Source organism: Haliaeetus albicilla, chromosome 15 (assembly GCF_947461875.1).
Source record: "Haliaeetus albicilla chromosome 15, bHalAlb1.1, whole genome shotgun sequence".
In the NCBI taxonomy this organism is placed as follows: Eukaryota; Metazoa; Chordata; class Aves; order Accipitriformes; family Accipitridae; genus Haliaeetus; species Haliaeetus albicilla.
This window is the reverse complement of record NC_091497.1, coordinates 30531815-30545872: the sequence shown is the minus strand read 5'-3', so window position 1 is coordinate 30545872 and position 14058 is coordinate 30531815. Positions and strand designations below refer to the sequence as shown.

Here is a 14058-nt window from a genome sequence, read left to right as displayed (position 1 = left end):
GATACAGGAATGATTTCCCTCTTAATAATGACGTGAAAAGCTTACATTATGGGTAATTTGCTGGTAGTAGTTACTTATGCTTCTATATTGTACACAAGAAGCATCTAAATTAGTCTTATCATTTAGTGTCATCTTTATCTTCTCAGATGGTTCTCTGATTCTGCTGTATGCTTTGTACCATGTAGCAATTAATTTGTTGTCCTGAACTGTTCTTTGTTTCTAGTTTGTGCTTATGCCTTTGTCCTTTATATGTCTGTTTTCATGTGTAATTTTTTTTTTCCTTGTTATTTTTGTATTCTGGTACTTCTTCATTATTCTTTCTCATATCTTCCTTCTTTCTCTCTGTTCCAGTTTTTGGCATCTATTGTATTCATCAGAGACTTCCATCTAGCATTATATGACAGGTTCTTCTGTAGGAGTTTATAGGAGACATGCTGGGAAGAGATTTCATTTGTTCTCCCTTTGCAACTGTGCTTGTGTCTAAAATTGTGTTAAAATGTAATAGGAATGCAAAGGAAGACTCTTTGGTGCCTCTAAATGTTGCCTGTGCCTAAACCTGCCCCATTATTATCTGATTAAATTTCTGCAAATTGGAAATAGACAAGAATGCATTGAATTTCAGAGTCTTTTACTAGACAGTAATTGTGAATATTAGATATGAAGTGTAGTTAGTTTACCTGAGTGAATGTCATTGACTGCAAGAAATTTGCAGAAAATTACCAGCACCAGTTTAGTTTTATATTTTGGCTCCACTTTATGCACGTAAGTAAACAGACACATATAAACTAATAAAATGAAATATAAAAAAGAAATAACTTTCTATCCCAAAGGCTCCAAAGGCTTATCAAGTTAATGGCTACATTTTTATTCTAATTTTGTAGAAGACCATGTTCAGTTACGGAATATAATTCTAAATCTTTTTAATTTTATCACTTTTTTTTAATATCTGATTATTTATAGCACTATTTTGTTTTTATGATCCATGTTTAGTTTCAATAGACTTACGTTCTAGTCAGACTAAAGCGGTGTACTGAGGATGAATTACACTGGTGCATAACCAGAGCAATCCAAAGGAATACCTGACTTTTTTCTAAATATTTTAATATAGTTGTAAACATGTAAAGCCACCTTGATTGTATGTTTTCTGTATAAATAGCTGTCCCAGAACTGTTAGGTGGTGTGAAAATACAAAATGTAATGCAACATCAAAAAGAAAGGGTGCCACATATTAATATGTACTGGGCATACACTAAAATATCTGCAAGGTTTTACATCTTATTCTGTTGGTACAAAATACTGGAACTTATTTCTGTCAGACCCTATAATAGTTAGGAGATAAAAGTCCAGCTCATGCACGTGTAGCACTGTTAAGGCTGTCACTCTTCCTGATCGCTACTGATGTGAATCTTACTGATTCTTACAGAAATAAATACTGGTTTGGGAAGCACTTTGAGGTTCTTTTTCAGCAAGATTTAATGAGATATGTAATGTTTATTTCTATTATAATTATTTTTTTAAAATTTTTTGAAAAGTGTGCAGTTCGTGCGGCTACTGAAGGCAGAATCCTTGTGCTGGAAGGTTTGGAGAAGGCTGAGCGGAACGTCCTTCCCGTGTTAAACAATTTGCTGGAGAACAGGGAAATGCAGCTTGAAGACGGTCGTTTTCTCATGTCTGCAGAGCGTTACGACAAACTTCTGCAGGTATGGAAATGTTGTTTGGATTTTTTTTTTTTTTTCCTGTTCTTGGTAGGGCTGGAATACCATTATGAAGGGGAGAGTACTTACGAGTCAAATGGGGGAAATCTTACCAAGGTTTCTATGGTTTTTCCTGGGGTGTTACATAGGATGAAATAGGCGGAGTGAAAGCTATGTGAGAAGTCAAACTACTGCTTGAAAAAACCACAAAAAAGTTATCAACTGTATCTTGTCTGTCCACATGAAAAACAGTAGTCCATGTTAACCTTGTATGAAGCCTTTATGTTTCTAAAATGTGAAAGCCACAAAGTGAGAGTAACTAAAATATCTTGTTAAAAGAGATTTAAGCTGAAATCGTTCCCATAAAGTTCAGATAATGCTTCAACATTGCAATAGCCTGGTTGCTAAGTTTTTCAAATGTTAGGATACCAGAAAAAAGAGGTCACGATGAGTGACACTGTATTCGTCAGTGCTGTCTTGCCTTTAATTTACAAAAGCATATGTAAACAGCGAATCTAAATTATAGGAAATGGTTAGAGAATTTTCTTTTGATACGAAATGGGATTTTGGTGTCTGCTGCCATTGCTACTTTAGCAGTTCTTGGTTTTTTTCAGGCTTTGAGTCCTACTGCTTAAATCTGAGTGGATGCTTTTCAGGCTTTTGGGGACCTCAGAAAATTTCATCAGACAGTTTCCAGTCGTACTCCCTATCTTAGTTCCATGTACTGTCGTTTCCGATCACATACCTGTCAGTCTCTCGTAACAGTCTGACACCTGCTTGCTCATGTTTCTGTCTGTCGTACCTAAGTGTGGTTAGGAAGATAATTCAGACCCATGTGGCGCAGGAAGTAAATTTGTAATAAGCCTTCTGCCATTGGTCTTGCTTGTATGAAGTTGCCAACTATGCTGAAGTACTGTAGTGGATTTCTGAAAATACATCATTATTTCTTATGCCTCTCATCTGTAGTTAAAATTCTTCTGATCCATGCCTTTTCCAAAAACATTTTTATGATATTTAATGAGTAGATACAGTTGTTGGAAGCATTATTATTATATTTTAAAAGTAAGCTTTTAAAACGTAATTGTATTTAAAGACTGAAAATGAGAATTCAAGCTTAGACAGGATTTAGTTGCATTTATGCAAAGCATCTTCCCCTTTTCTTTTTTCCTTTTTAACACTTTTCTAATGATAAAATGTTTCAAAATGAGTGCCTCAGGCACACTGCTAATAGTATATGAATTAAATAAATCTCTTGCTACAATACTAAATCTAATATTGTTGTTTTGTTGTTAGGGGAATATTGTATTATATAAGCTAACATTAATTTTATCTTCTCTTGTGTGAATAATTACTGTATATCTAGGTCTGCAGGAAATGTACTCATATATGGTTCCAAGGAAGACTTAACTGTGATGTGGGAAGACTAAAAACTGCATTTTTTGTATGCAGTGAATCTTTTACATGACAACAAGTGAAATACAACATTTAATGTCCTCATGAAGGACTCTAGTTCTGTAGTATTGCTTGTAATAAAGCATAATTTGTAAATGAAACTTTATAAATGCAGATTTTAATCTCCTTTACAGTTGGGGGGAGGGCAGGGGGAGAAAAAACCTTGCTTGTGGTAACCCACTTCTAATGTTTTAGAATAAAATAAATTTTGTGGTCTGTTTATTTTCTGTTCTTTGTAAAAACAGTGTTGTAATGTAATGTAAACCTTTTCAACTTTGACTGTCTGCGGTCAAATTGCTACAGGCCTGAAAGCTGTACCTAATCAAGTGTTCTATCTACATTCATTTTGGAAAAAATTGCTTTTATCATTCACAAATTTGACTAGTTCAGTGCTTTCTAGCCCCTCTGAATGAAAGATGAGAACATTACCACATTTAGATTGAAGGACCAGGGTAGTCAATCTGCAGCTTAGTCATCATAAGTTTTTAGTGATGTAATGGTTTTTTTTCTTGTTGTTGCTTTATTTTAATTCATTTAGGATCATACAAAATCAGAGTTAGATGCGTGGAAGATTGTTCGGGTTAGTGAAGATTTTCGAGTGATAGCGTTGGGCCTGCCAGTACCTAAATACTCTGGTAACCCTTTGGATCCACCCCTTCGCTCTCGATTTCAAGCTAGAGACATTTATCATCTGCCCTTTAAGGTAAGTGTCCTAGCATACGAGTTGGATTATCTGTACTGAGTAGAGCTAATATTTTGACGTTATGTTTTACTTACCTCACCTCTGAAAAGAATCCTTGAGTAATAAATTTATCTTAAAGGGTATTTTTCCTATTGGGGCCTAATAAATTCCTGAAAAGCAGGCTTAGAGTTGCCAAGGAATGCTGCAGCAGAAAAATAACTTCTGTAAAACAATATAACCCTAAAAGAAAGATTTGATAATCTTACTATTATTATTTTCTTTTTTTAATAAAATTAATCCTGTGTCAAGAAGCGAGTAGACTCCTCATGTCTAAATTAGAGGGAAAAATAGAAAATGCCTCATACGTTATGAGCTGTGATCCACAGCATGATCCCAAAATTAATTTACTCTGTGATTTTATGTTCTATTTTCAGGACCATCTTCAGCTATTGTATTCAATTGGATCAAACATTTCCACAGAGAGGTAATTTTTCATAATTAAAAAAAAAAAAGAAAAAAAAAAGGAATGAATGAAGAAAAGCGATGTCCTTTCAGGATTCCTTGCTATTTTTGTATCTTGTATGACTGCATAGAGACCAGAACTGAAGAAGTTTTTTTAATGTGTGTGGGTGTATGCTCACACTGCTTTTCGTATGCAGCCTTCATATAATGAATCCTCAATGCTTTAGAACTTCAATCACACCTTACTTATTTGCGCTCAGAAATAGTTTCAGTATCTTATGCTGTATTTAACTTTTTCAGCTTTAGTACTTTAAATATAGATAGCATGTATAAAACTCTGTAATTACTTTTTCCTATGCAGAATTTCTCAGCTCCTGTCTTTTGCTACAACTCTCTGCTCTCAAGAATCTTCTACATTGGGACTTCCAGATTTTCCTTTAGACAGCTTATCGGCTGCAGTTCAGATTTTGGTATGTGCATACACATGTGCTGTGAAACTGTATGGGCTTAAAATTTCACAAAATTAGATCTGGATTGTTCATGTTGTTAGGAGGAGATTAACATGAACATTTAAAAAATAAACCTGAAAAAAATAAGGATGGTTTGAGGGAGAAAGCCCCAGTCAGATATCTCTGGATAATCCTTTAACCAAGTATATAGCATAATACTGAAGGACAAAGTATGGCATGAAACAAGATTTGTGATGTGATTCAGTGTATCTTAGTGCTCAAAATAATGGTTTTTATTCTGCTAAATCATCTTACCTGGCTTCGGGGGCATCTACAGTTTACCTGATGACACTGAGGTAGTCATTGGAGAGATATAAAAATCACAACCCAGAAGTCTTTCTGATTTAATGCTATGCCTGTAGTCAGATTGATTGTATTATAAAGACACCTGTTACTCTCATTGACACATAAAAGGACCCAAACCAGCTATGCAAATGTGGGTATAAGAGACTGTTAAGTTGTATGAGATGAAGCCTGTGTTAGGTCTTTGGGTTGGCTGGTGGATTTAGAATAAACATAGACATGGAGGGTTACCTGAAGACGCAGGTTGTGCACGCTTGAAGATGCAATACCTCCTGACAGCCACAGTCCATAGGGAAATATAACGGTATGCAGTTCACAGTGGCAGATCAGGCGGGTCAGGACTAAAGCTGTGGCAGTCTTTCTGCTTTCCCTGACAGGCTTTTGTCCCTTGGACTTTATAATTACATGGTAAAAAGTCAAAGTAAAACCAGAAGGTGCCTCCTGAAGGAAGTCAAGGAGATGAGATCTGTATAAAGAGAGGGAGGGGTTGGCACCTTTTTGCATGCGGGAAGATGTGGTCAACCCAGGACAGTAAAATAGCAGGACAACTTCTCAGACCCTTTCTCCAAGGTGCAGGTGTCTGTAGAAAGGACTCTCAAGATAATTCTCTGTTGTGCCTCCTGTGCAGTCATTTTACCTATGGTACTGCTCAGTGGCAGATTACTTCTGCATATTTTATTGGATTATATACATTAAAACATACCAATTACTTTTGTTACTGTGGTGCTCAGTCCCCTCAGTTGTGCTGGATACTTACAGACATAATTTTTTTCTGAACTAGTGGTACTACATCAGATGTTAAGAAGTGATTAAAATTCAAGTTCAGAGAAATGAAACGGTATTTGGAGGGCTTTAGGAAAGAAATACATGTTGGATTTTAAAATAAATTGCAACTTTTTATTCTTTGAGCCCTGTAGTGAAAAATTATTTTTAAATGAATGCCAGATGGCTTTCAGAGTAATGGAAAGAAAATGAGCCCTAAGTTATTATCTAAACTATGGAATGAAGGAAGCATTTTATTTTACATTAGAGAATGTGAAGTGTTATCATTGTATGACAGTGTCTTTTTTAGGTAGATGAGAACTGTTTCTTTTAGAATTAGTTTTAATCACTTGGTTTTCTAAGCTGCCTGTTCTCAGTGATTCTAGCTACAGCATTTTTTCTTCACAGGCTGGGTCACTGCCATCCTCTCCTTCTAGCTTGGTTGATTTAACTGTTTAAAATTGTGGAGGGAATGCATTGTAATGACTAGCTCCCTATCTTTTACCGTGGATTCACAGAGTCCCAAAATGTATTTCTTAGGTTGAAAACTCCTGCCTGCTGAAAGGCAGAATTTTTTACAGGGTGCTGTTCTGAAGAGGCTAATGTCATACACAACGATTGTAATTATTATTAATTTGAGATAAAGTGGAGAAATTATATGTTATGTCTTTATATATAAACAGAGGGCTTTTAAAATGCAGTAAAGGGCTCCCTGATCCTTTAAGCAGTACATTTACTACAGTGCCTTAAGTGGTTTATTTTTACTGGTCTTTTCTTAATGTGGAACATTATAAATAGTATTACCGATTATAAGTATGAATTAAATTATGCATTTCTGTCGTGGTTTAACCCCAGCTGGCAACTCAGCCCCACACAGCCGCTCACTCACCTCCCTCACAGTGGGACGGGGGAGAGAATCAGAAGGGTCAAAGTGAGAAAACTTGTGGGCTGAGATAAAGACAGTTTAATAGGTAAAGCAAAAGCCGTGCATGCAAGCAAATTGAAACCAGGAATTCATTCCCCACTTCCCACGGGCAGGCAGGTGTTCAGCATCTCCAGGACAGCAGGGCTCCATCACGCCTGACGGTGACTTGGGAAGACAAACGCCATCACTCCCAGCGTCCCCCCTTCCTTCTTCTTCCCCCAGCTTTATATACTGAGCATGACGTCGTATGGTGTGGGATATCCCTTGGGTCGGTTGGGGTCAGCTGTCCCGGCTGTGCCCCCTCCCAACTCCTTGTGCCCCCCCAGGCTGCTCGCTGGTGGGGTGGGGGGAGAAGCAGCAAAGCCCTTGGCTCTGGGTAAGCACTGCTCAGCAGGGATGAAAACATCCCTGTGTTATCAACACTGTTTTCAGCACAAATCCAAAGCCCCATACCAGCTACTATGGAAAAAATTAACTCTATTCCAGCCCAAACCAGCACAATTTCATAAAATATGCATCTCCTGATGTAATTTCTAAGCAACTCTTCTTTCAGTTGGGTGCCTATGTAATTCCAAGTGTATAACTGAAAATCAGTTGATTTTATGTGAATTACGTTATTTACTTTTTACTTATTTTGATGAAGGCTTAAAAAAGTAGTGCCAGTTCACTGACTGTTTTTCACTAGTGTTTATGCACAAGTAGTCCTTAAAAATTTGCAAGTCTTTTTTAAAACAAACAATCAAGCATTACTTTAGGTGTTTAGAAACACGTTTTTCCACCATTAAAGTTTTTATGCATATGTTTCTTGAGTATTCGTAAGTGCACTTCCATTTCTTTCTCTATTACTGCAGCAAAATAATTGAATCTTTGTCTAGTTCATGCAGCAAATGACAAGAGTTAGTACTTAAAACTAACAAGAAGACAGTAAAAAAAAAAATAAATTTTTTTTCAATTTTGTGTATAAAGTGCAAGCATACTTAGGAACTCATTTCAAAACAAAACTGTTTTGATCAAACTGTTCAGAAATTTCTAGGAATTTATTTGTTAAGTAGAATCTGTACAATGTAATGGAATCACAATTAAATAACAGAAATTGCTGTGAACAAGTAGATCATTATTGTAATATAGACTTCTTGTCGTATTGATTCTTTTCTAGTAGTACTATGAAACTTGGTTACCTGTGGTGAGATTTGTCTCTCCTAACCTTAAATGTCTTTAGGTATCTGAGCCAGTCACTGTAGCTTCCATTTATGCACAGGAAATAAAGTAAATTTTAAGACATAGTTCTTCTAATCTACTGTAGACATTTATATTACAATGAATTGCACCTGAGAAATGCCTGTTTTGACATTTGATTGAATACTCCATGTAGTGGTCATTTGTATATTGCTCCTACAGTTTTATTTTAAGTTCAGTTCCATGTAGGATTTTCAGGTTAATAGCTGATGGTAGAATGAGCCAATCATTTTTTTTAATTTGTATTTTTAAATTTGAATTAGGATTCCTTTCCTATGATGTCAGTCCAGCATGTTATTGACCGGCTTTATCCCTATAATGTTTTCCTTGGAAAGGAAGGCAGGACTGCAGTCAAAGATGCATTAAAAGTAAGTATTGCACATATAATTCCAGGGAGTGATGGATTATGACAATAGTTCTCCTGACTAATGTTACTTCACTGCTTCTGTAAAAAGAAGAAATCTTAAGTAAACTAAATGGTGTACTTAATGGTTTACAGTAAATTATTGCTGATGCTGAAACAGTATTTTAAAAAAACCCCTAACTTCATAAGCTTGTAGATTTCGTTATAGTGAAAGGTGAAACCTCTGTGTTGTGTAGAATATTTAGACCTCCATTCCAGACTACAGAAAAACCCTCATTATGTAAGTGGTGAATTAATTTGAAAGTAGCTACTTATATGGTTAAGGTAGTCAAATGCTTTAAAAATACCTCTGGCATTTGACTTCTAAGAGGAGATATTAAAATGACAATAGAGATCACATGCACAAAATACATTCAGTATAGTATCATTATGGATTATATTAGTCTCTGGTTTTGGTCTGTGTTAGCCTTTTGTTACTTGTTGTTGGTCAGATCTCTTTTGATGTTTTATCCATATTTAATAATAGCTTTTAAAGCCTATAATTATGCTGGGTTATTCCATTTATCCTTTTAAAACTTCATCACAGTGCCGACTTTCTTTCATCTTTGAATATGTTGTAGTAGGAGTTATGTATGTTGTTGAAAATTAGTGTTCGCGACCCAGAGCATCTTACCCAGCTCTTTCAGTCCTGAAAATTAGAAATTATTTGTACATGTGTATTTAGAAATAACCAACTTTGTAGCTAGTGAATTTTTTTTTTTTTTTTCCTAAAATCGAGCCTACATGTCAGGGAAATGAATGTTTGTAGCCCATCCCTGCTGACACCTCCCATATATGGCCTTTTTGCATTGGAGCTCAGTCCCGTATTCCCTGTTTAACTGAGCTGGTCTCCTACTTGTCTTCCTGAGTTTTGGCATGGACAGTCTTTGCATTTGAAGGAGGTTGTCCTGAATGACCTGCTAGCTTTCACGAACCTTCAAAGCTGCCTCCTGTGGGGTCCTACCTACCATTTCTCTGAATAAGCCAATCTGGCCTGAAATGCAGGATCTGTAGTCAATGTTACTTGCCTTCATCACTCCCCCTCAGGATTTTGAACTCCATTATTTCATGGTTGCTACAGCCAAGGCTGCCGTTGATTCCCACATCCACAACCAATTTCTCCTTGTTTGTGAATAGCAGGAGCTGTCTGTTCATCACTCCTGCCTCGCCAGTGCAGCGCCTGTATTGACATGTTATTCCAGGCAGCCTCAGAAATCTAGATTCATTGTGTCGCGCTGTGTTGCCCTTCCACCACATGTCAGGGTGACTGAAGTTGCCCGTAAGAACCATGGTCTGGGTGGAAATACAGACTTCTATCTGTTAGCAGAGCAGTAACAGTCACTTCTGTTCTTAACATGCCTTTATTTTAAATCCTTTGTGTCTTTTTTTTTCCCCTGTCAGTTATAGATGGTGAATGTTCACTACCATCAGCTTCCTCCATTTTCCATTTCTTTTATTTGATTTTAAGTGTTGTGCATTCTTCCTGTGTAAGACAGGTTGATTTGACAAGTAAAACCTCCTTTCTCAGTGATGGTCTACTTGTAAATTATAATGAGGTATTTAAATTTTTCTGTGTTAATTTTCCTTTTTTTGATACTCTTCCTCATCACTACTTATACAAACTTGTCCCATTATGTCAACAAGTACGTGTAGTATTAGGAATTTTATTCTATTTGCAAACAACAAATCTTGTTAAGCAGCAAACCTTAAGGACTACAGAAAATAACTGGTTGTACTGGGCAACGCCTGTTTATAATGATATTCTACTAATAGCAGCACAAGAACGGTATTAAACAAGGATAAGAAATTTTTTTTTTCCATTCCATAAGAAATGTGAGAGAGAGGAGTCTGGCAGAAGCAAGGTGATTTCTTACTCTACCTTCCTACAGATTTCCAAAGAGTGTCCAGCTAATATTTACCACTGAATACTTCTCTCTGTGTAACAGAATACAGTTAGGAAATACTAATCTTAACTAGGACATGTTGAGAGTTGAAGAAATAAATACTTGAAGTGTATTTGCAATTGATGGGCTAATTTGTTTGAATTGAATCACTTCTTGACATCAGCTGACATCTAAAGAAAATGAAAATAAATTTCATGTAATAAAATGTAAAGTTTAGGCATCAGACTTGGAGACAGATGTGGGGAAGTAGTAATCTAGCCGATAACTCGGTTTCAGGGTGTCTTCCCTTCCAGTGAGGTGTTGCAGCTGGGAAGTGGGATAGCTAGAGGTTAGGCTAAACAGCTAGTTTTGGCAGCTGTTAGACCCTGTACATACTTCTTGAAGAGATCATATTCTTCAGGCACTGTCTTCCCAAACATTATCTTCAACTTGGGCAAATCTTCTTCTTATGTGCCTCCTTGCTCACTGAGACACCACCAAGACCTAGGTATTCCTTGTAATTCTTATTCTCAATAATGAATTAATGTGAAATACTGACTTGTACCCTCCCTGTGAGTGGAAGTAGATCGTTATGGTGTTAGTCTTGGATGTGTAAAGATGCTTTGAAATGCAAATCTCTTGTTGAGTGGATCTAGTTGGAGTTAAAACCTTAGGTTTAACTCTGTCTATCAACCAACTTTTCTATTTGATACAAATGTGGCTCCTTGTGTCAAACTAGTTAGGATCAAAAGAAGTGTTTATGGATTGCACACTAATCCGGCATTAGCAGTGATCTTGAGAGTTACTGATCATACAGAACATTTGTACAAGGGCTACAGTTTGCAGCATTCATTAGTTCATTAGCTTGCAACAGACAGGACAGAAGTACCAAAATAAACTTGAGAATGATGTGCCTTTCTGTACCTTTATTTGAAGTTTCTGCATTTTGGAACCTATGTCAATTTCTATTCTGATTCTTAAAGAAGATCTTAAACTTAGAAGATCTTGCAAAAGAAAATATGACTTGATTTGAATTCTGGCCTTTAAAATTATTCTGTACTTGCATGAAATATTGGCATGACAAATTATTTTGACTGACAGATGAACATTTGAAATATGATTGCAAAAATTAAGTAAAAATTTATTTAGGCTTTTTCTCTAGAAGATTTAGATATAGAGAAATCACTGATTTCAAGGGAAACAGCCTCCAGGTAAACATTCCCAAACAATAAGCTTAAGCACATAGGATGTCTCCCACAGTATTGAAGTTTTCTTTCCTGTATACTATTGGTAGGCATTTATAAAACTGGTCATCTTCATTTAGGCTGAGTTTGGTGGCTCATAAGAGACTCGAGCTGTTCTATACTTATTTCTTCATTGTTCCATAAGCTTTTAGTATTTTACTTCAGATTCATCAGAGATTTTGGGTTTGCTTTTTTAATTCTCACATGCCTTTTCCATGCCTTTTTTTCCCAGTGTTGGAAACGCCCAGTGTTGTTTGGTTGGGGTTTTTTTTACCTTCTAATCAAGAGAATCTTCCCATCAGATTTTAGAAAAAATATGTAGATCACATTTGTCTTAATAAATGAGCAAGTCCCTTTTAGCCTGCTATCCAAGTGTTTAACTTCACTCTAAGACCCTTCTAGAATTTTTCTTTGATTTTTTTTCATGCCTTGATTAATTCTGTGTTTACTGTCTTGATCTTATATCAAATAAAAGCTTATTTGTTCCCTTGATTCATTTTTGTATTATTTGCACACCCCCTTTAATCTTACCTGACCTCCTCCTTGAAAACTTTCCCTGCCTCACAGCAGGGAGTCTTTGGACTACATAGACACTCTCTCATAGAGAGTGGGCTAATAGTTCAGAAAACTGGAATCTTCTTCTTGTCTAGACAGTTCTGTACACTTCTAAGATATCTCTGTTGCAAATTTTGGTCTAAGGAAGGATTTGTTTCTCTTTTATTCCCCCCAAAGTAATCTATAATCTTTGGGGTTTTGCATTAATGAATGGTCTTAGTGCCAGTACATACCACTGTAGTGGAATCTGTCCTTCAGACTTAACCGATCTATCCCATCTTGCACTTGCAGTTCATATTTTGCTTCTTGTGAAACAGTTCAGTGCTCTTGTTCCCTTGAAAAATTCTCTTTCCTTGCCATGCAGAGAATCTTCAAGAAAGATTGGTTGCCTTTCGATACCTCCTTTGGATAGCTTAGCTGTCTTGTGGGTTCAGCATAGCAGTTATCTGCAAATATGTCTCATTTAAGCTCTGTGTTCCTTTGAGCAGTTTCCGTGCTGAGACATTACTTATCATTAGTTACTTCCAAGTGGTCAGAATTCCTCTTCTTCCTTTTTTCTCATTTTTACAGTTTGCCTTTTCTCTCATGTTTCTAGGCATGCAGAATGTGGCCTGATGATTACGGACTGCCAAACCACTTCCCTTGGTTTTGGGGGCTAGTCTTTTCTTTGTTCTTTCCTCTTAAGTCTGAGGCAATGAAGCTGCCCACTTCTGGCTCTCCAAGTATCTCCCAAACTTTCTGATACTGAATGTGCTCAATCGGTTGTCCTTTCAAGACTTTTTTTCCTTTGCAGCTATCAACTTGGACTTTATATAGAGGAAGTTGCTTCTGGCTTAGGCAGAAGTATGTTTAATGTATTGTACATCCATTTCATGCCACTCTCTGATTCCATATCTAGCTATCATAATTCTAAATGAAGAACTGCGTCAAAGAGATGAGTCTTGCTCTGAAAGCCACAAACACTTTTGTTTGCTGCTCCTGTCCAGGTATAAGTGTGGTACCTTGTTTAATTACTACATTATCCAGTTCAGCGGCATCTCCATGCTTACATGTGATGAATTCAAATTGTATAAATTCAGTTAGATGAATTCAAGTTGTATAAATTCAGTATCTGCACACAGATAGACGGTCCTCTTTCACTGTCCTAACTGAGGGTCTAAAAGGCTAGCTGCAGACCCTCAACAATATTTGCAGGAAAAAAAAAAAACGAAGAAACCAAAACAAAAACCCCAAAAACCCAAACCAAAAAACGGCTTAGAAATTTTAGACTCACAAGATCTTTGTTTACAAGGTTTGCTGCTGCTGTCTCCAAATCCTCCTTGCTTGATACAGAGGCTGCTGGTGCAGATAATCTTGCTTGCTCACAGTTATTTTCTTTTGTTGGTATTTGATTAAGGGATTTTAGTGTACAAGCAGTTTGCAATTTTGTGTATGAGCAGCTTTGGCCCTATCCAAAATACCATTAACTTCGTAAGAATATTACAATTTACTAGTGAACGTAAGAGTGAGAACATCTGTAGTTCATTTCACAGAATCATAGTTGGAGCATTTCGTAGAATCATGGTTTGAGATACTACTCAGTAGGCATTCCTGTCCTCTGTTGTTGTTTAAACGTTTAATGGTATCTGAAGTAGACTCAGCTGTTACAATAAGAATATAATTTGGTGCAGCCCTTTACTAAGCACATTTATGGTTAAAAATGAAATTTTTGTAGGCTTTTGTTCCAGAATGGGAATTTACAAAGTGATGAAGAGCCAAAGTGTTTGTATGAATGCATCTCAGCTTTCTTTCTGAACTTTAATAGGCAGTGCTGTGAATCCTAGTAGTAATAAAACTAAATGCTTTTCAAGAATTATTTTATATTAGTGACTTCTGTTTAAAAAAAATCTTTTTTTCTAAGAATTCTAAGGAGTTGGATAATACTCCTTTTTCCCTTGTTTACTCAGCT

The 14058-nt window shown here is 36.4% G+C and overlaps 1 protein-coding gene across 3 annotated transcripts in view; it reads left to right on the top strand.

Moving 5' to 3' along the window:
• The window catches only part of VWA8 (von Willebrand factor A domain containing 8), a 191631-nt gene that overhangs the window by 36332 nt on the left and 141241 nt on the right, over window positions 1-14058 (top strand). For all 3 annotated transcript variants that reach the window (XM_069802635.1, XM_069802636.1, XM_069802637.1), the window contains exons 5-9: window positions 1533-1700; window positions 3685-3849; window positions 4263-4312; window positions 4652-4760; window positions 8289-8393. In XM_069802635.1, coding sequence (XP_069658736.1) covers window positions 1533-1700; window positions 3685-3849; window positions 4263-4312; window positions 4652-4760; window positions 8289-8393 — 597 coding nt within the window. The remainder of the gene's footprint in view (window positions 1-1532; window positions 1701-3684; window positions 3850-4262; window positions 4313-4651; window positions 4761-8288; window positions 8394-14058) is intronic.